Source organism: Schistocerca americana, chromosome X (genome assembly GCF_021461395.2).
Source record: "Schistocerca americana isolate TAMUIC-IGC-003095 chromosome X, iqSchAmer2.1, whole genome shotgun sequence".
NCBI lineage: Eukaryota > Metazoa > Arthropoda > Insecta > Orthoptera > Acrididae > Schistocerca > Schistocerca americana.
The window spans coordinates 742,775,580-742,798,457 of NC_060130.1; the positions used below are offsets into that span (position 1 = coordinate 742,775,580).

Consider the following 22,878-nt stretch of genomic DNA (forward strand, 5'->3'; position numbering starts at 1 on the left):
CTTCTGCAGCCTCCCACCTCATAGCCGCGGGTGCCTTCACTTGTCCGGTTCACCGCCGAAGACCTCGTCTGGGTACGGGGATATGGCAGGTGGCCAAAACGGAGCCCGGGCCGCATCTTAAGATACCGTGGCAGACGCCTGTATGAAATCCAGATGGACACGGGTGTTGCAGTGCGTCATTCGGACCAGCTTCATCTCGGGTGCCAGCAACGCCTGTTCCGAATGCCGCCACGCCACCTTTGGCTCTACCTGACGCTCGGGATCTTGGCATCTCTCAATACTCACAATGCAGCCCTCTCACCGTCATCGCGATGCCAGCACCAGAACGGACGCAACCAGGAGACGTGTCCATGCAGGAACCGGAGGACCATCCTCTGTCAGAGCAAATCTACTCGCCTCCTCCTCCAACGGACGCCGACACATCGCCCATGTCTCCTGTCATATCAACTGGACTTGCTGCAACGGGCAGATTGGTGCATGGGGCCCCAGCAGATTCGACCCCTATGTCTCCTGTCATCTCGACCCGTTATCATCGGGGACACTTCCATCCGTACGAGAAGCCTCCTCCTCAAGACTTTACAGCGAGTCAAACAACGCCTATGGACGTTAGCCATCTTCAGGACACCTCCATCAAGACCAGTGCAACAATTTCAAAGGGGGGAAAAGTGTTGTGACTCGCTGATCATTCAAAGTGCTGCCGCGCAATTACGTGCCTCCTCTACGTGCGGCGCTGTCTGCCAGCCATGCAGCAGCTGCGCCACCTAAGCGGCCAGCCGCCAGCCGAGCAGCGGCTGCTAGACTGGGACTCAGTGCTCATTCCAATGCTAACGTGTACACATGTCTTACTTGTCAACTTACTCTGTGACTTATACGTGTTGTTGTGTCGTTCCGAAATATATGTGTTAAACTTGAAGTTCTAACACTCTTGTTTGTTACTGAACACTCTAGAAAGCCACTTCCACTATTCCTATTTAATATTTAATACCACAGTTTTCCTCAGTGAATTTGTAGAATAAATGAAAAATCTAAATCATTATGGGATATTATGAATTGAAATGCATCTTTAGTGTACATACAGTGTGCCAAATAACACCATTTAAATAATAAATAATGTCACTGCATATTTTACTTTGCAGTCTGTTATTTTAGTTTTGAGAAGATACTCAATTTTCACACAACGTAATCTAATTAAAATGTCTGTAATATTAGTCTTACCAGAAAATTGATAAATCAGATGTTTCAACCAACATTTCATCAAGAAAATCAACCATTTTTGTGTGGAAGACAATAATGTCAATCAAGGAAGCTAAGTCTTTATTTTCTTCAAGCACTATTGGTGATTTACTGACTGATGTATAAGCTTGTAATCTAAACCAATCAAGCCGAATTGAACGGAAATCAAACAATTCATTTTCCTCAACTGGAATAGAATTAAAAAAAAAGATATATTAGTGATGTTAAAAATACTGTGTGAAATCAAATACATTTGCAAAAACAAATTTATTTCATAAAATTGATTTTCAACATGAATATTTTCATACAACAGTAAAAGTGATCCAATGGATTATTAATTATCAATGTGAGCTATTTTAAAAATTTTACTCTATCCATAAAGAGAGAAGGATGAATGATTTAAATACACTGCCTGCCAAAAAAGGTGAAGCATTCAGAAGCAGAAGAGAAAACAAAATGAAACTTCACAGATTGAGACAATATTTTATATTATTTGATTACAAACTTGGGTCAATTTTACAAAGAACTTGGCAGTATAAGCCCATTTATCAGTATGAAGTTGCACCACCTCTGGCCGGGATGCATGCACTAATTTGGTTGGGAAGGGTATGATAAGGCAAACTGGCCCACAACTTCTGTGACTGGTCCTCGATATTGTTGACACTGGTACTAGGACATAGATGACAGCTGAGCTGGTCCCACAAATGTTCTATCACTGACAGATCTGGGAATCTTGCCTGCTACGTTTGTACTTCAGCATCACACAGACCGTTCATACACACACGCCATGTGTGGATGGTCATTGTCCTCTTGAAAAATTGCATCATGATACAGTAACATGGGAAATAATACGTGAGGACACAAGATGTCCATAACATACCACTGTGCCATCAAAGTTCCCTCAACCACAACCAGCCATGACCTTAAGTCATACCTGATGGCTCTCTACATCATGATGTCAGAATCATTCAAACGAAATCCCTCTAATCAACGTACAAAATCTGCTGAGTTCTTAATGTGATGCACCCACAGACCTACTAGTGGGCTCAACAGAGTATCAAGGAGTTATGCAACATGGTGTGTTGGGGCACCAATGTTACTCACAACACGCCCATGAATGACACCAATTTTTAATAAGTTTTGATGTGGTCTCTCTCTTAACTCACATTCCTCTGCCCAGTTCATTATGGTTAATTGCACTTAGGTTTGGCACTGAATTACTGAATCTATTTCCACAGGTGTTGATTTCCTCTTGCTTTTTATTCAAGGACCCTATCAACAGACAGATGGAGCTGTTACGTGGAGCCCATTGTCACTAATTACTGACAATTTGTTTATAGTAGAGTTCAAGGAATTCACCTTGGAGATGGTGGCATTGATACCTGTGTGTTTTTTCTGATATGTAGATGGACTTTTGTTGTTTGGCCTCTTTAAAGTGAGAATTTAAATGGCTTTTTTAGAACATAGAATCCAATCCATCCAAATATTAGCTTCAGAATGGAGGTGAAAAAGAATGGCTGCCTTCCCTTCTTTGATGTGTCGGTTAGGAGGAAAGCTGATCGTATGCTGGGACGTTCCATCTATGAGGGTGGTTTGAAAAGTTCTCGGAATCACCACGAGAGGTGTTGCCTGTAAACATGTGCCACGTCAGTGCTCTCGACAGAGAGCTCTGGTGGTGACGTGGCTCTGCAGTTGTTCCCACATAGTGATATTTAAAGATGGAGAAAATCTAGATCTGAGCAGTGATTAAGTACTTCGTAAAGAAAGGTATGAGAGCAAAGCACATTCTTGCCAATTTCCAGAATACACTGGCGACTGTGCTCCTTCATACTCAACTGCTGCCAAGTGGACAAATGAATTTAAATTTGGTCAGGAGAGCTTAGATGATGATCCATGTAGCGGTCGCCCAAGATGTGTCACTACCGCAGAAATCATTGCAAAAGTGCACAAAATGTTTATGGAGGATCACTGATTGAAAGTGCGTGAAATTGCTCACGTACTTCCTGGCAGATTAAAACTGTGTGCCGGACTGAGACTCGAACTCGGGACCTTTGCCTTTCGTGGGCAAGTGCTCTACCAGGAAGTTTCATATCAGCGCACACTCCACTGCAGAGTGAAAATCTCAATCTGGAAACATCCCCTAGGCTGTGACTAAGCCATGTCTCCGCAATATCCTTTCTACCAGGAGTGCCAGATCTGCAAGGTTTGCAGAAGAGCTTCTGTGAGGTTTGGAAGGTAGGAGACGAGGTACGGGCAGAATTGGAGCTGTGAGGATGGGTCGTGAGTCATGCTTGGGTAGCTCAGATGGTAGAACACTTGCCCATGAAAGGCAAAGGTCCAGAGTTCGAGTCTCGGTCCGGCACACAGTTTTAATCTGCCAGGAAGTTTCAATGAAAAAATTATCTACATGATGGGTGCTACAACTCTTGACGCTGGATCAAAAACTCATGATAATGGACATTTCTGAACAATGTTTGGCCTGCTTTAGGAGAAACGAACAAGATTTTTTGCGGTGGTTTGTGACCACAGATCAAACTTGGGTGCACTACTATATCTCAGAGACAAAATAACAGCCAAATCAGTGGAAACGTGCTGACTCTCCACCACCAAAGAAAGCAAAGAGAATTCCTTCGACGGGAAAGGTCATGGCATCAATGTTCTGGGATGCAAAGGGGATTTTGTTTGTAGACTATCTCCCCACTGGGCAAACAATTACTGGAGAATATTATGCTAACCTCCCGGACAAATTGTAACAAAAGATACACGAAAAAAGGCCGGGTTTACCTAGGAAGAATGTCATCTTCCATCAAGACAATGTGCGCCCACACACACATGCCATTGCCATGACAAAATTTCACGAACCTAGGTATGAATTGGTGTCACACCTGCCTTAGTCACCTGATATGGCTCCATCAGATTCAAATGGTTCAAATGGCTCTGAGCACTATTGGACTTAACATCTGAGGTCATCAGTCCCCTACAACTTAGAACTACTTAAACATAATTAACCTAACTGCCTGAGGCAGGATTCGAACCTGCAACCATAGCAGTCGCGTGGTTCCAGACAGAAACACCTGGAACCACTCGGCCACAGCGGCCAGTGGCTCCTTCAGACTTCCAGCTCTTGCTAAAACTGAAAATTTTTCTTGGTGGAAGAAGATTCACTTCAAATGAATTGATAACCGGAATTGACAACTATTTTGCAGGAATGGAGGAAATTCATTTTCGAGATGGGATCAAGGCATTGGAACACTATTGGACCAAATGCATTAATCTACAAGGAGACTACATTGAAAAAAAAATTAAGTGATATAAGTACTTTTCTTCTATTCCATTCTGAGAACTTTTCAAACTGTCCTCATATACGGCATGAAGGGGTACTTCATAGCTTGGTTCAAAAATCCATGTCATCTCAGACCCTGAAAGTTCTTCAGTTGATTAAGCCAATCTTGAAGTTACCTTTCATCAAATTGTTTAAAGTGAAAGACAGATCCGACACATGTTGCAGTATCGACCTACTGTGAAATAGGTGTGTGATGATGGTAATGAGACAGCATCCAAGTCGAAAGTCTGTTTGCTTACACAGGAAGCATTTCCAACAGGATTGTCATATTCTGATGAAATATGATGTGAAATGTGTTTTTCAACCACATAAGGGGTCTTTTAAGATCCGTAAAGGCAGGTGTATGCCATGTTTGTTGCAGTTGTGGCATGTTGTATATTAGTCAGACCATAAGGACCGCAGAGAACCTGTGTACTGAGCATAAGTGTCACACATGCTTACAACAGCCAAGCAAATCTGCTACTGCAGAACATTGCCTTGGCACCAGTAATAATGTGTAGTATAAGAACATGGAGAGTCTGGGATGCACTGGTAGCTATTGGGTTACTGCTATTAAGAAAGCAGTTGAAATTAAACTAACAAGTGATCATATAAATAGAGATGGAGGTTTTTGCTGAAAATCTGCATGTTATCATGCTCTCTCCCTGGTCACACAACAGAAGGATATAGTTAATGCTTGCCTCACTGATTGGTTATTTTATGTTGATAATCTTTGGCTGCGTTAGTGTTTACTCTCTCTCTCTCTCTCTCTCTCTCTCTCTCTCTCTCTCTCTCTCTCCTCCCCCCCCCCCCCCCCTCTCTCTCTCTCTCTCTCTCTCTCTCTCTCTCTCTCTCTCTCTCTCTCTCTGTGTGTGTGTGTGTGTGTGTGTGTGTGTGTGTGTGTGTGAGGGGAGGAGGGAAAGGGCGGGGGGGGGGGGGGGGGGGGGTGGCACGCACATGCAGTACTATGCTCTGCATACAAAGATCTTAAATTTCCTTGTGCAGCACATTATCATTGCATTTGTGCCTTGAAAATGTCAGTGTGTGCAACTGTCGAAATATCGACAGCTGTCAAAGGCATCAGCCAACTGTTATTTGAGCATTTTAACTCCAGAAGAGTCTCATGTTTCACAACATTAATTCACTCTCGTGGTCATTTTACCTGCCACAGAGAACTGCAACTCTAAATCATTTACATACCTGCCAACGGTGCATTCTTGTACAAAGTTATGTTGGCATCCATTCTGGGTGCTGCACTTCTTTTTGTCAGGCATGTATTTTGAAGAGAACTGATGGTTTGAGAAATAACAACACATGAAGCCTCACAAAATTCTATTGCAGGCTAGTAGGCACGGCCTTCAATTTTGTTCCTTTGTTAAAAGTCATCTAACTTATACTATATCCACATACTGTCAAGAAGTTCAAAATAGCCATTGCACATTAAAACAGATAGGTTATGTTTATGCTTCTCTATATTTGGTTGTTCACAATACTACTCTGCAGGAACATTCATATTCTTCTTTTTTATAATATTCTCAGCTGACTCGATATCATTAGCAACGTACATATAGGACATTCAACCAACTCCGATGATGACATCAAATGAAATGGAAAAGCAGTTATTTGAGATGACACTGGTTCCAATCCCTGCCCATTATGCAGTTTTGCATTTGCATGGTTTCCCTAAAGCACTTATGGTAAATGTGGGGATGATTCCCTTTTTAATGTAAATGGCCAATTTCCTTCAACATTCTTCACCAAACCAAGCATTTGTTCTACGTCTAATGACACTGTCATTGATTGGCTATTAAATCAAAATGCTCCTTTCTTTGGATGAAGGTGATGATAATCTGAAAGTATATATTGAGCAACTCATTGTTGCAAGTTTAGCTCTATAGCTACTATTCAGTTATAGAAAGAATATTGATAAGTTTTTTAGAAGTATACAATAGCATTCAAGGTTCCCGAAAGACCTAAACATTAATTTAGTAAAACAGTCAAATGGTATGCTCATCACTAGAAATTCAACACTATTTGTATTTTTTATGTACATCACTGCTGCTGGTACAAAGCAACATAGCATTTTTTTGCAGGGAGTCATTCTTCTGTTTAATATTTTTATAACTATGACTCCAAATATTTCAGAGACATTCCTCTGTCTCATAGTGTGTGACAAATTTGTAAATTTTGCTTCTTGCCTATTCCATTTCATTATGGAACATGTGTAAAAACAACATGCAACACTACAGATGGAGTAAAAGCAAACACTAGCACTGTTTAGTGGCATTTAGTGGTAGCCGACCAGGAACAATGTTCCTTCGATCTGTACCAAAACAATTGTGCAACACTGATTTCGTGTTGCCAAGATGTTAACATTTTGCGAACATCAGTAGTCCAGTGCTACCTGTGAACAATGTTGCAGAACATGCTTCGAACTCTCTGTAAACGCATTTTTAGTACGAAGTGGTGACAAATTCATTCGTAGACAGGCTTACTGCGTACTCAGGAAGACAATCATTACAGTCTATAAAATATTTTAGTAGCATGTGATTAGCCAAATGCAAACAATACCTTTCTCAACTTTTTAAAAACATCAAATTGTAAAATGTCTATTTCCATATTTTTAAGTAATTTCCTGTAAATCCATAATTAAGGTAATAAATCTGTAACAATTATGGACAATCCATAATATCTGGCAGCCAAACATATATAATCTCTCTCTCTCTCTCTCTCTCTCTCTCTCTCTCTCTCTCTACCCCCCCCCCCCCTCTCTGCCTCCCCCTTCTTCTTCCTACTTTCTAAAATATTCTGAATAAATGGCATTGTCAAGAATCACATGTGTCAACAGAAGAAGTCGCACACTTGGATAATCTGAAAAGTAAATAATCAGTTTGGTTTGTTTGAATAGTACCAACAATTCCACCCAAATTCCACCTCACAGGCAAATATCCCAACCTTGATGAAAAGTTAACCATGGTAACGTAAGCATTTAACCTTGTTCTACACAAAATTCTGATGCAGCAATCTTGATCAAAGTTAAACAGGGAGACAGCTGTGGTTAAATTTGATTGTGGTTCATGCACGGTTTTCTCAAGATGACCAGGGTTTCAGAAGTATAAGGTATTCAGACAGTAGTGTGTTTCAATGTACTGAGAGAGAGACTTAAGGCATCACTTACCATACCCAATACTTGGGATGAACCCAGAAAGTTTATTAATTTATGACTAAAACTTAACAGGAGTAGAATTAAATTGCGCTTTCACATGTGATCACATTGCCTGTTTTTCTCTAACAAGAGGACCACATGACAGTCAGATTTTTTTAATTTTTTATTTTTATGGTACGTGAAGTTCAAAAGCAATTCAATCCAAACCTCAAAAATTTTTCAGAAAATAGACTTCTAAATTGTTCGGCTATGAGTAGTATGCTGAAATGAGGTAGATAATTTTTGACGAGCAACGTGGCTCTGTGATAGCGTGCTTGCTGGCTGGCTGTGTGTGTGTGTGTGTGTGTGTGTGTGTGTGTGTGTGTGTGTGTGTGGGCAGGGGGGGGGGTAGTTCCAAGAATTACACAAAATATTTGATTCCAAGCACGTAGCATTGTACGACATAAAAGGTACATGTCATAGTACCACAATTTAGTACTTCACACCAAACTCACCTTGTTTTACGGATAAGTTAGCAATTGTGCTGCACATTGAAGACAAAATAATGCTTTCATCCTCTGGACAAACTTGCAAATTCTGTACCATTTGATTTAAAGCAATAGCATCAAACCCTGATAGGTACTGCACATAGTACCTCTGCATTACTTGGCTGTATTTTCGAACAAGAACTGCAATGAAAATAAAACATAGTGAGCTGACATAGTATGTACTACAGAAACTGTGAAATAAGAAAGACTGTACTTTAGGACATTAAATTAAAGCTTTCAACTATTATTAGGAGGATAAAACCTTAGTAAAAATATACCTTAAGATATGAACAGAAATGAAATTTCAATGGAAAAATAACATCTCACAGCACAGACTTATAACACTATTTGAATGGGCAAAATCAGTGTAACACAGCTGATATCAGAATCGACCAACGGAAATTCCAAGTTGGAATATCAACAATATAAGGAAAAGATAGATTGGCACTCACAGTAAAGATGACACTTTGAGTTGCAGACAGGCACAATGAGAAGACAGTTACACATTAGCTTTTGGAGATCAGGAAACACACACATATTCATTCACACAAGCAAGAACACCTCCCACACACATGATAGCCTCTCCAGCAGCTTGGACCAGAATGCACCATCATCTACAGTACACTGCACTACACTACATTACACTACAACTGACACTACCTGGATCTGACTGGCCAGTAGATTTTGTGCATACAATGGACTGATTGGCCAACTTCCATGCTAATTATCTCCTAAATGGCACAATGTATCAAATTTTTTCTTAACAATTATTTCTCAGTAAAACTTATCCTGAAACACACTCCCTAGTTTTTCAGACTGTTTCTGACCATCCTGTATACTTAACAACAATACATACAGAGAGAAAATGAAGAAAAGGAAATGGCATAATGAATTTGAAAATTGATAAGAGTAAATACTGCAGAACCTTTTTTAATGAAAAACATACACAGCATATCTATAGTGGTGAACTGGGTTCCCTGCAACTCATGTTCCATGGACTTTGGTTTCCCTGTCCACTTGAACTTGTGAATTTAATTGCTCATAAATGTGACTCCTGTGAATTGATCACTACGTTAACTCGCCTTTTGGGAAAAGCAAAGGATGGAAGGGGGGGGGGGGGGGGGGAGTATAACTCAAAATCTTTCTGACAAGAAATGCAATGAAACCAAGATTCCGGCTGTCCACAGAACCCAATGATGTTTGGTGAAGTCTGCATTAATCTAACAGATTTACAGAATTGTCAGCGTTAAATAGTGTTACAGCTAAGATCAAGATTTTCCAAGACATGGGTGACAGAGGGAAGACATCATCTGTGCAGCAAATGGAGCCTGCAGAACGTGAAGAAAGTTCTGTAAAGTACCCATATACAGCAGAAAAAGTAATCAACTTGTCAGAGAACCTAGCACAAAAAGATACAGTGTGGAGAAGAAAACAAGTGGGAGGGGGGTGAAGTATATATGATAAAATTAGGTGCCAAGAGAGATAACAGGAAGTCAAAATGAACAACCAGCAGCAAATGAAGAAGAGGAGAAGAATACTGGTGACATCAAAGGCAAAAGAGTCATCATGTAAGAGGGATTCCAGTACATTCTTGTGCTGCCTTTCAGTTGAATTCACTGAGAAGTCTGGTGATGCTATCACACAACTTAAACAAAAATGTAATGAAATGTGCAACTCTTCTTGGAACCTTCTTTATCACTTCCATCAATCCAACTTGACAGGGGTACTACATTACCAAAAATATTCCATAAATGGTTGAGTGAAAATTTTGTATGCTACCTGCTTTACAGGTGAATACAGTTCCTTATGATTCTTCAAATACATCTCTTTTTGTATGCTACCTGTTTTACAGGCGAATACAGTTCCTAAGGATGCTGCAAATACATCTCTTTCTGTCATCTGCCTTCCTTATGGCTGTATTGTGTGACTCTGCCACCATAAACAACTTCACATCTTGCCTTCCTTATGGCTGTATTTGTGTGACTCTGCCACCATAAACAACTTCACATAGATGCTCCCCATACCTGCCAATTGTGCCTGATTATAAGTCTTTCCAGAAATCAAGAAACATAACACCAACCTGGTCTCCAGAATTCACAGTCTTCTGGATCTTGTGAATGAGTACAGCAAGCCAAGATTCACGTATTTTCACATTATTAGAACTTGTGGAGCCCATATTGACAGCCTCCAGAGTTTTCCAGTCTCCAAAAAGTCATCATACAAAAGCCCAAAAAGATTCTATACTTCCCGAGCAAAACTTATGTCAGTTGATATAGGTATGCAACTTTCTGCATCTGCCATGTGACCTTCTTAAGACTGGGACAACCTACAATCATGTGGGGTGTTTTACTGGTCTAGCAACCTATAACAGACAGTTCCTACAAGAGGGGTCAGTTCTACAACATACGAGGCATGTTTTTTTTAATTTCACAACTTTATACATCAGATTAAAAAAAAATCTCTTGTTGGTACACATGTTCTGATGTATGTTTGCATTTTCAGCTGTTTGAATATTTAGTTTATTGTTGACATTGAAAAGGTTGTGTGTGTTTCGAATGCTATGCGAATTTTTATTGCATTAAATTTTGCTTGAAAAATGAAATAAAGTGCAGCACAGCACTCAACATATTGACTGTGGCTTTTCACAAATTTACTATGAGTAAGAAAAGAGTTTACAAGTGGTACAATGTTTCAAAGAGGATCGAGAAAATGAAGATGACGACTGCCCTCGACACTTTAGCACATCAATTACTGATGACAATGTGGAAGCAGTAAAGAAAATGGTTCTGGAAAATCACTTAATCATTATCAGGGAGGATGCTGATGATTCCCATATATCCTTTTGTTCATGCGAAGCAATTGTTTTGGATGTTTTTTGACATGAACGTGTGACAGCAATTTGACAAGTTCAATCACATGTGAAGATTCTTCTCACTGTTTCTTCGATTACAGTGGGATAGTGGATCATGATTTCCTGAGTTATAGTAATATGATCAATAAGGGAATACTACTTGGAAGTTACGTGATGTTTGCATGAAGCAATCCAAAGAAAACGATAATCAGAACTGTGTCAAAACCACTCGTGGAAGCTGCATCACAATAATGCTCCCACTCACACCTCAATGCTTGTTCATGATTTTTTGGCAAAAAACAAAACCATTATTTTGCTTCAGTCACCATATTCATTGGACATGGCCCCCTGTGACTACTTCCTATTTCTAAGGTTGAAGAGAACCATGAAAGGATGTCGTTTTACCACCACTGATGAGATAAAAACAGAATCGCTGAAGGAACTGAACATCATAATGAAAAATGAGTTCCAGAAGTGCTTCCAAGATTGGAAAAAGGACTGGTACAAGTGTATTATATCTGAGGAGGATCAGTTCGAAAGGGACAAAGTAGTAGTTGTTGTTGTTGTTGATGATGATGATGATGATGGATAAATGAAGATTCTTTAAGAACAACAATAATTCCCATTATTTTTTTATCAAACCTCTTATTCTATATATACTGTAATAGGTATCCCACTGGTTCTAGTGACCTTTCCTCTAATGAGCAATTACAGTTGGTTTTCAACTGGGTCCTGTTATTCAGTTCGTATAATTCCCTTAAGCGAGATAAAAGACATGCTCTTGACCTTATCCTAGTAAAATGATTCGAAAGTACACTGCACTTAGATGCAAGCAAAACAGAAATTTAAAGCCATTCACACACATATCTAGAAATCATAAATCAGAGACAGAAGGCACTGTTAACATTTTTTTATGTTACATAATATATAGGTCAAAAGGTAACCTCTCAGTTCTTCCATGTGAAAAAGCAGCTCTGGCAACTGCCTATCCACCAGGTCTTCTGCAGTTTTTCCTTTACTCTTTTGCTGAGGTGGGTTGTCATTATGGCGCAAAAGCCAGTATACTTCATCCCTTGCTAGGCAGAGGCCAATGAAGATTAACAGTGCCTAGAAGCAAGAATTCACAGAAGTATTAACAAGGAAAAAAGTTTCATTACTTAAACATTAAAATTAAATACACTGTCAGCTTCTGAAACTAAATAATTCATGTCTGTAGACAGCTGACAACAGTAATGAAGTATGAGCACATTTTTAAGACTATCACTAAACCAGTCACGAGAAATTTACAACAAGAAGTACAACAAATGTGTGGTTTATAAAAATGTTCTTTTCACGTGTCCACTCAGTATTGTCAGTTCTAAAATTAATATTAGTATAGGTAACAAGATATAAGTTATAAGGTTAAGAATTATAAGTGTCTAACACAAATTGACAAAACACTGCTATGAAGCCCATTTTACTAAAACAACTTTCTTGTTTCAGTTCTTATGCATGATAGGCGAGTCTACAGCAGTGCTTCTGGCACATTAATCTGCACTAAGACTTACTCAGTATGAGTGATGGATTATGTTTACATGTCAGCGAAAAAACTGCGCGTGGGTGAGTGTTTGTTGCCCACATCTTGCAGACATACCTCACTTGTTGATGGACTCTTTAATGCTTTGTGTGTTTGTTTTTTGTCATAAACTGTATACTCTATCTACTTTTGAGTCTACCAATGTGCAGTTATTTCATTATTCTGTAAACAAATACAGTGGGTACAAAATCATCAAACTAGCGACAGCAACACTAGCCAACGCCGTATTGCAGGAAAAGAAAGGCCTCAGATACCACACCACCTCCAACCTCTCTTTTCTGGTCTGCTAGAAAGTGTAGATGTCTTTATAACACTTATCTATATGTTTGCTTATTAGTTCATATCCATTCAAAAGGTAAAGACCATAGAGAACATTAAAATGTTGCAAAATTATCTTTATATACTGGATTTTCTGTATCAACTAACATTTTCTTTCCAATAAGCACATTTCACCACTACTACAATACTCGTTTTTATCCATTTCTACAAATTACCACAAAATTATAAAATACAAATAATTACAAATCTATTGCAATTATAACAATAACTGAAGCTATTTTATCAACAAATGCTGATGAAAATCGTCTGGGATGAGTTGCTTAATACAAACAACAACAGCAACCATGTATTTTCTGCCAGAGAACCAACAGCTGAATGAAAACAAAGTTGGTACATGTTGTAATGTAATCAAGCCAGTGGTATATTAGGAATGTTAAGATACCAGCAGGTATCGATATCTTCATCTGCATAAAGAAAAATTCATATTAGAAACTTCATCCATAAAAATAAATTATTTTACACCTACATATTCATATTTCATGCATTTACAATGATGTTGAAGTTTTAACAGAAAATTTTGTAAATTCAGTTGTATTAATTCTACGAATCATATGCCAGCAATTGTCTCTGACAAAGATGTACGCTTTAGCTTCTTCATTGTGTAGAGACTTGGCAAGAAGTGGGCATAAATGAAAGTTGAGCCATTTTGTGAGGCTGCAGAAGGCAGATTTATTATTTCTTTGGTTTGTTCAAACAGTGCTGTCATAATATGTATAATGTCATAGAATACAAATGTTTAAAAGCTCAGACACTTTACTTCATTTAGCATTTCAAAAATTATCAGACTTTCACAACCATTTCATCAGTTAATTTTTTCTGTACTAGAAGAAAACCTGTGGACATTATCATGCCTCCAAAGAAGACAACAATTCCAAAATCAAGATAATCGAATACATAAAACTACATAGTTTCATATGTGGACATGCCTTTTGATGCAACTTACTTCAAAATAATAACTAACATCTGGTATGAGGAAAAGTCATTGGATGTGCACCACTGAACAAGAATATTACAAAGTGCAGATCCACTTTCCCATCTCTCTCCATGCACAGTTTTCTGCATACTCAGGATTTTGGAACCCATCAGATACTACACTCAATTGACCACTGAGGTCAGCAACTCATTTGTAACATGGCTGGCAACTGATTTATAAGTTGCCATCCCATGTCCTCTTATCATGAGTAGTTCAAAATGGTTCAAACAAGAAAGTTGCACATGAAAAATGGGTTTACATGAAGCAGTAACTCAGAGTATATCAAAAGGGAAAAACTGGATATGTCCATCAACTGCCTGAAATTATCTGGAAAATCAAGCAGTCTACTGGTGTGTAGGGTGCTCATATCAACAGTCACATGCAATGTGTAACTCAATTCTAGAGCAAGTGCAAATTTCAGGCATTAGCACCTTCTAAAAATCAGTTCTGTTTCTGGGATATTGGAGCCATTGTAACAAGCAACATCCAAGTGCACAGACATTTAATTCATTATTAGCAAGTTCACTACTTCTTATGTTGTTCTGTGTAATGCTATTGTGGGCAATTCTAAATCCTCCACTGAATATACCTTAATCCTTTCAGATTAAAAAATGCAACATACTATGCACAAAAGCTAATAGTATTCTTAATACATTAAGGACTTCCTGGGAGATGAAACATTTGTTTCTATGCTTTTCCATCCCCCCTGCCCCCCTCCCCCCCCCCCCCCCCCCCCCAGAAAAAAGTGTGTAACCATCAACGTCATTTTTCTCTTCATTAACAATCTGCTTTTGCTCCACATGTCCACCCGATTTCAAGCCATGATTTAAGCCTCACGTAACATGCATAAAAGATGCAATGCAGCCCTTATGTATGTAAACGTTAAGCTTTAAAGTGTTACTACCACTATAAAAAAGTGGACAATGGTATTAAATGAAGCAGCACTAGAAGAGACCATGGAGCATTTTGGATAATACACTTTAGATGAATGAGCAGTTAATCATTTTTTTTAGGAGTCTTTTGTTTGACATCCTGCAGGCAGTGAGACTGGACACTCCTTTGTGGCTTTCCCAGCGGAATCATCCTGGCATCAATGATTATGAAAATCACAACACATGTACTTCAGGAAGGCATACATAGTTCATATCAAATAAGAAGCTAGTCTTTTCAGCACAGTAATCTAGTTGACAGTTTACCATTCACGAAATTTGAGTTACATTACAAAAGATACTTAGAAAAGTACTAATTTTTTACTGTTTTGGAAGCAGGATTAAGATTGCATCTCAAAAAGTTGAAATTTCAAACAACATTAACCATTACACAAAAGTTTAGAATTAAGTTATTTTGGACACTAAGCTGAATCTTGTTTGAATTTCAGATACCACAGAGATATGGATCAGTGGTGTGTTTCTTGTTAGTCTGGGGAGCAAATGTGAACCTGGGCTTAAGATGTTGACACCATGTTGACACCAAGAATGTCTTCTGCAATGATCTGTACTATATCCTTGGAAACAGGAATTACGGCTCTCTCCCCCCCCCCCCCCCCCTCCTCCTTCTCCAGGAATCTCTCTTACACACTTGTATACTACTTTCAGCAGTAAAGAACTCAAGCCAAGATATTCTACTGCACAATCCAAAAAGCCTCCAAGTTCAGAACTACTTTTAAACCTTCACATTAGTACTTCAAGTCCATCACAGCAGAACACCACTCATAAATCAATTACACTGTCACCACAGAAATTTCATTGTCTCATAGGAATGCTATAGTGATGTGGTCTACCATGAAACCAGTGCTACCACCTATATTAAAAGCATTCTAATGTTACATAGCTAATAATATAGCAACCAATTCAACTTGACGATCATACACTTTTGTAGCTTTCTCTTGGAAGAAAAATGATTGACAAATTGAATGTGGTGACTGGGACATAGTCATTTGTTACCTCCAATTAAGGAGATCTGCTAGGCAAAAAACACAGTGACTGATGATGATGATGATGATGATGATGAAGAAGAAGAAGAAGAAGAAGAAGAGGAACACCACAGAATTGCATTCCAACTGCACTTGGGAAAAATTCACAGCAGTAGTGAGAACTCCAATTGACACAAAAGTTGATCATTTTGTTGGTAGTGGCACATAAAATAATCACATGGAAACCGGAGGTCCTGCAATTCGCTTGGGTCATCTACTTATAGTAAAAAACTTCCATCTGCAGTAGTAAGACAGCATTTCTGTGGAAAGTTCCAGGCTCAGAGGCCATGGTCAATGTATAAAACAATTTACTAAGATTTCATCCCCATCTGTAGCAGATACCTTCAGAGACAGAACTGGCAATTGCATTGATAGCTTAAGAAAGCCCTGAATTTATACGTGCATTATAAATCACATTGCACTACCATTTATCGAGTGATGCTGAGCCTGTGATTATCTCCAATGACACCATTCTCAATTAATAGTGATCAATCATTTAAGCTGATTTCTTGGTGTGAAGTTGGTGCCCATATTTCATTTTATTTACCTATTTATTCCTTTCTGTTAAAATTATCATGTTGTTCATAAATTTCTATTGCCTCTGAACAGGTGCACGTGATAATGTGTTCTCTTGGCTATGATGCTTGACTTATAAAATTTTATTTTGTTGTCTCTACATAGCAAAGCACATCTTTTGCAGTTCTGAAGGATCACTTTAGTTTCCTAATAGGTTTCAAAATCATTTAAACCCCATTTTACCCAATTCCATCAGTAATCCTGACAGTGCAAGAGAAAAAAAAACTTTGAAGTTATTATTCCTCATTAGTCCTGTAATTGTCTTTTTGTAGTCACAGTGCTCATTCCACCTCCTCACTGGAGTAACCAATTTTTTAAATGCTAAATGTAAGTAAATGAGTTGTTCTTGTAAGTGAACTGGCTCATCAAGTGGCCAGATATGTAGCCTCATCAGTGCAACCTTATGAAAATAGAACTGACTGAATGACATTCACATGGACCAGAGTTGTTGGAAACTTCAGCATCGACTTCTTGTTTACAATTATTCCTCTGAATGCAGCTATTTTCAATATATAAAATACTTCTTTCCAGTGAATTTAGTAGCTCTGTTTGGACTAGAGGTGGGTGATCCACTCCTAAATTGACTAAAAGAGCTTGAGCCTTCTACAGAGTGAATGATCAAGGACTCAAAAAACAATGAGCTGTTGCCCTTCATGTCTAAAATACCACTCCTATGTAGCCAGTGAATGAAAATTCTAGGGCAGGCTGCTGCATCAGTGGGCCCAGACTTAGCCGCAGAAAAATATGCTACAGATGATGTGTATGTCTTTATTTATATACCTAACTGTTGTGAGTAGGTTTTGCCAGCCATGAAAATAACAAAGTTCTTTAGAACACTGCATTAATGCAGAAAACATTTTCTTTCCTTTTTTTCTGCTATTGGTTTGAAGATACAGCTTGCACAGAGCTGCCATGGCAGCCCATTTGATGCTTCATGGTGAGATACAATACTCTGCAGAGAGGAAGTAGTTGGCAGCTTACTTAGGAGCTAGCAAGCTGCAAGGAACTGACTCCTCACTCCTGACTCAGGAGTCACTCTGTTCTTTGTGACTCACTCACTGATTTAGTTCCCAGCGGTGGCTCACTGCTCCCATACCACATCACAAAGAGCAGGTCACAAGGCAACTCTGAAGCCACCCCACCACTCTTTGTACTCTTGGCTGACTCACTGATTCACCTCACAGCATGTGCTCTCCATTCAATATTGGTCCTCCATATATGTTCATTAAATAATAATGTTATGTACATTACATCATTAAATTTTACACATATATTAGTGCATTTAGAGATTACAGAATACACTTAATGTACATTTGTTCTCATTTGAAGTTTTTGTTACTGAAAAAGTGCTTTTTAATAGTAAGCATTTTAATTTTTCCATCCAACATATTTTAATGTTTCAGGATATAAGTCAACCAAACTCCTTCGACTAGAAGAGATTCAAGCTGTATATGTATCATTTTACCAAACTGAGTAAAAAGAGGAATATTGTCATTACTGCCAATAGATAACTTCCTGTTTTCCTGGCTTCTCATCAGACCTGAAGATATGTCCAAAGTCCAAGCAGTCAACAGTAACTTTGGAACAATGTGGGTTATGAAGCCAACGCAAATGATTTTTCTGCAGAAATCTGAGAAATTGTTCTAGTGAATTGTCCTCACTGAGGTCTGCTTCCACTTCAGATGAACTTTCCCTTACAGAAAACTGAAGTGACTCTCAATCTGTATTCAGTCTGCATTTTCATTTGGTTCCCTATCAGATTATCATTTATTTTCTTTTGTGACACCCTCATCCTAAACTTATTTTCATTTGCAACAACCCATAAGTAAACCTGTCAAGTTTATTACATTAAATAAAATTATGATATTATATACATACAATTTTCAAAAATTCATAAATATGTTTTGCCCTCTCTCTCTAATACCCAGTTATACCAACAAAATTAAAAACGACTTGACCACCGCAGGCAACAGTGGATGGGCAACTATAAATAATAGTTTCTATACATTCATGGCGCATTTTATCAATCACAAGGCTCAATTGAAGTTTTATTTTCTAGAGTGCTCCCAATATGAAGAAGGAAACACAACCCTTACCAAATTTGAAATGTTATCCCCAAATGTAACATCAAGTTTAAAATCACTGCCATAATAACGGAAAATGCTTCAAACATGAATTCACTGGATGAGATTTGAAAACCTGAGAGTTTTAAAATATCATCCAGTGCAGTCCCCAACAACCAGTCTTTCCTTTTCATCTTGTCTGGTAAGTCTCCCCTGACCTGCAGCACTTGGAAACTTTCCTGAAATCTACCTCTTTAGTAGACATCTCCAGTCATTTTCCTTCACCCCTCTTCTTTCCCCTTCAACCCTTCTGCCTGAAGAAGAAGCCATTGTCTCCAAAAGCTTGTCTAATGCATTTTATTTATTTATTTATTTTTTTATCAATCCAATTACCTTATACACTACACCTGTATGAACTTACACCTTCCTCTCTCTTCTGTTTTAGTTGGAGAAGTTTGGCCTTCCTCCAAAGTGATCATGAGTTTCTCATGAATGAGTTGAAAATGTTGCTTCAGGTGGTACACCTTCCATACCAGTAAAATAACATTAAAAAAGAGCCACTGAAGGCTGGTTTGTGTTAAAAAAAGAACTTAATATTCTTCTCACTGTGGGTTGAAGCGAATGGATTTGATTGACTTTTGTTTTGAGGATCTTAACTCCTCAACCTCTCACTAACTTTGTCCTACAGCGAATACAAAAGAGACTTCGATACCGACAAGACTAAAGACATGAAGTGGTCAGGCCATCTTGACACACACACACACACACACACCACACACACACACACACACACACACACACACACACACACACACACACACACACACCGGCAACAAATGAGTGGTGTTAGCAGAGAGGGTGGAGGGGGAAGTGCTGGCTGATAGTGCCCATGAGCAAGCAGTGTGGGAACTAACGAGCGCCCACACCCGCAATATCGCGGTTTGTCCACCCTTGATATAAAGCTTATAATGTGCCTATAAAATCAGGGCCCCCTTGAATTACATATGTAGTTGCCAGTTTTTATCTCTAAAGATGCCTCCTGCAGATGGGAGTGAAATGCTATTACACAGTTCTATATATTGTCCATGGCCACACAGCTTGGCAGTTTTAACATGAGCAACATGGGCAGTGAAAACCTGTGTTAATAGGACAATAGTTAGTGCAGTGAGAGAGATATAGCTGCTGGTGTAGTGAACTTAGTCACATGACACTGAGGTATCTTTTACTGAATGAATGGCAATTGGCAACGAAAGGCTATATTAATTAAGACAGATTTAGTCAGATGGTTATGCGTTCATCCTATGCTAAGAACTTCTAATCTTAGGTTTGGGATACAATAGATTCATCCAGTATCTGAAATAAGTGACATTTCAACACGAAAAGTAGTATACTTCGCATATTTTCATACGCTTATGTCATATGGTATTATTTTTTGGGGTAATTCTTCTGATTCAAAAAGGGTATTTTTGGCTCAAAAACGGGCTGTTCGAGCTATGTATGGTGTAAGTTCGAAAACCTCTTGTCGACCCCTATTCAATAGTCTGGGAATTTTGACATTGCCCTCACAGTATGTATTTTCTTTAATGTCGTTTGTTGTTAGCAATATTAGTTCATTCCCAAGAGTTAGCAGCTTTCACTCAGTTAATACTAGGCAGAAATCAAATCTGCATGTGGAATGCACTTCCTTGACTCTTGTGCAGAAAGGAGTGCAGTATTCTGCTGCATCCATTTTCAATAAGCTACCACAAGAACTCAAAAATCTTAGCAGTAGCCCAAACACTTTTAAGTCTAAACTGAAGAGTTTCCTCATGGCTCACTCCTTCTATTCTGTCGAGGAGCTCCTGGAAGAGATAAAAAATTAAGCAAATTCCAGTGTTACATTCTTGATTTTCTTTATTTAAACTAACGACTTGTTTCATTTTATCTGTTTCTACAATCGTGTTATAATTTCATGTATTGACTCGTTCCATGACCATGGAGACTTCTCCTAAATGTGGTCCCACGGAACAATAAATAAATAAATAAATAAATAAATAAAAGATGCCTAAGAGCTATGACACCCACTGGTTGCTATACACTTGTAAATTACAAGCTGGCAATTGGTAGCTTGGTATTATCAAGCAGTAGGCACACAAGGTACCATTAAGTTGGTATGCATGTGACATGACCAGCCCATGTGTATCAGCCACAGAAGAGTGAGGAGGAAGAGAAGGAGAAAGCACAAGTCCCACATCCTGCTGCAATTCTTTACAATTTAACATCATTCTGGAGAAATGTCTGTAAATTCTCCTACTTCTTTGTCCAGAAAACTATCAATATGGTCTTAATAAGACATATTAATCCCACTTTGGATCACAGTGTGTCTGTAAATCTGTGCTTATCACCAAGACTCACACAGATCTATATTAGTAGCAATCAATGCTAACCATTAGCCAATGAAAATCACTATTGTCTTATATTCTTTTATTTTAATCTTACTGAATATCCTTCATATAACAGCTCTTTTGTTCCGTAAACTGTCTCCATTTCTTATCTTACTGATGATCATGTACCCTAGTCTGATTATTACAAATTTCACTTCATGTTCCTGTTACATGCTCTCATTTTAACATTGTCTGGATTCCTGAAGCATAAACTGGAACAGACATATAGTAGGCCCAACAGATTACATCACTGTTTTCCAGTTGAACACCTCTGTTTTCAGTTATGCACATGACATTTAGAAGTAATATTTTCTTTTTATTTCTATGTGACTTTTATTCCTTCCACTTCCCCACTACTTTTTTACAATATTCACATCTGCTCACACCCAGGAATTAATTTCCTGATGGTCACAGTTTCCTGACAGCTGCAGCAAAAAAATTCCTTTCCTTTCATCAAACTCCATTCTGAATTCTTAGATAACTACTTTTGATGTCTGTACCTTGTCACAGCACTTTAATTTCTCTATTCCCCTACATCAAAAAGTCAACAACAAATGTCATTATATGCACAGTTTCTTACACATTGGTTCTAACATCCATTTACAACAACAATGGTTGGTGTGTAAGAGCTTATTTCCTGGTTATAAACCATATATTTACTCTGATATCTGTTCCTTCTTTCACATTTGAAGCATAAAACCATGCTATTCTTTAGGACAGATACATAACACCCACAAAGCAATTAAGAACTATTTGACCTTTATGAAATACACTAAAGCTGAAACAGCCTGCTGAGTTACTTCCATAATATAATACACATCAAATTATAGACTTAAATACAATCTTGTGCTTTAACAATACTGAGTGAAAATTTTCAGGCAATATTTCAAACAGTCTAACTAAACCATGAATGACTTGTCTTACTCTCCTCTTCTCAAATATACAGAACAACAGGTTAAGGCGTTTTGTACAAACTATAAAGGAGTGGGAAAGGGGTGTGGGGAGCACAAATATAAAGCACACATCAGCAAATAACATTAGAAAATGCAAGATGCAATATTTCTTAGTGTGTTATTGCCACCACAGGTAAGACAACAAGAATGTGAGACAAGTAGGTGTTTGAACTACTTAACCTTTGACACCTGACTGCTCACTTTTTCTTCATAGGCTTCATCTCTAAGCCAATACAATAGGTAAAAGGGTTTGAATCAGTGAAGACTGATGTGCTTGATGCCCTTTCTTTCAGTCACACTGTAATAACCTAAAACGCATGATATTTTGCGTTATGTGCAACTCAATCTTGCATCAACTCATGATAAAATCCTTCTAAGACATTGCACTGCTACAAAATCTCATAGCTGTTTCTTAAAAAAGACATAAAATTACTCACACACAAAACACTGTATTTAAATTTTAATACAAAGATCTACACATTTTCTTCTACAAAATGTTAGTAATTTTTTTGTTGTTGTGCCAGTGTTTGTTTGTTTGTTTGTGTGTATGTGTGTGTGTGTGTGTGTGTGTGTGTGTGTGTGTGTGTGTGTGTGTGTGTGTGTGTGTGTGTGAGAGAGAGAGAGAGAGAGAGAGAGAGAGAGAGAGAGAGAGAGAGAGAGACGGGGGGGGGGGGGGGGGGAGGGAGGAGGGAAAAAGAGAGTGGTGAGGAGGATGGAGAGGATAAAGAGAGAGGGGATGAGAGAGTTTCACATAAGCAAAAATGCATATGTTTATGTACATGCAGCTCCACATACATTTGTGATACTTAATAAATTATGAGACAGAATTGCTGGCCTGTACTTACTTTCAGGAAGCTAAATGTTTAGTACTGCCAGTCAATACATATCAAAGCAAACAAGATGA

At 38.5% G+C, this 22,878-nt stretch overlaps 1 protein-coding gene across 2 annotated transcripts in view; it reads right to left on the minus strand.

Moving 5' to 3' along the window:
- Nucleotides 1-22,878, minus strand: part of LOC124555789 (membrane-associated protein Hem-like) — a 160,333-nt gene that overhangs the window by 96,322 nt on the left and 41,133 nt on the right. For both annotated transcript variants that reach the window (XM_047129850.1, XM_047129849.1), the window contains 3 exons: nt 12,044-12,206; nt 8,216-8,389; nt 1,216-1,420 (listed from right to left, as the gene is read on the minus strand). In XM_047129850.1, coding sequence (XP_046985806.1) covers nt 1,216-1,420; nt 8,216-8,389; nt 12,044-12,206 — 542 coding nt within the window. The remainder of the gene's footprint in view (nt 1-1,215; nt 1,421-8,215; nt 8,390-12,043; nt 12,207-22,878) is intronic.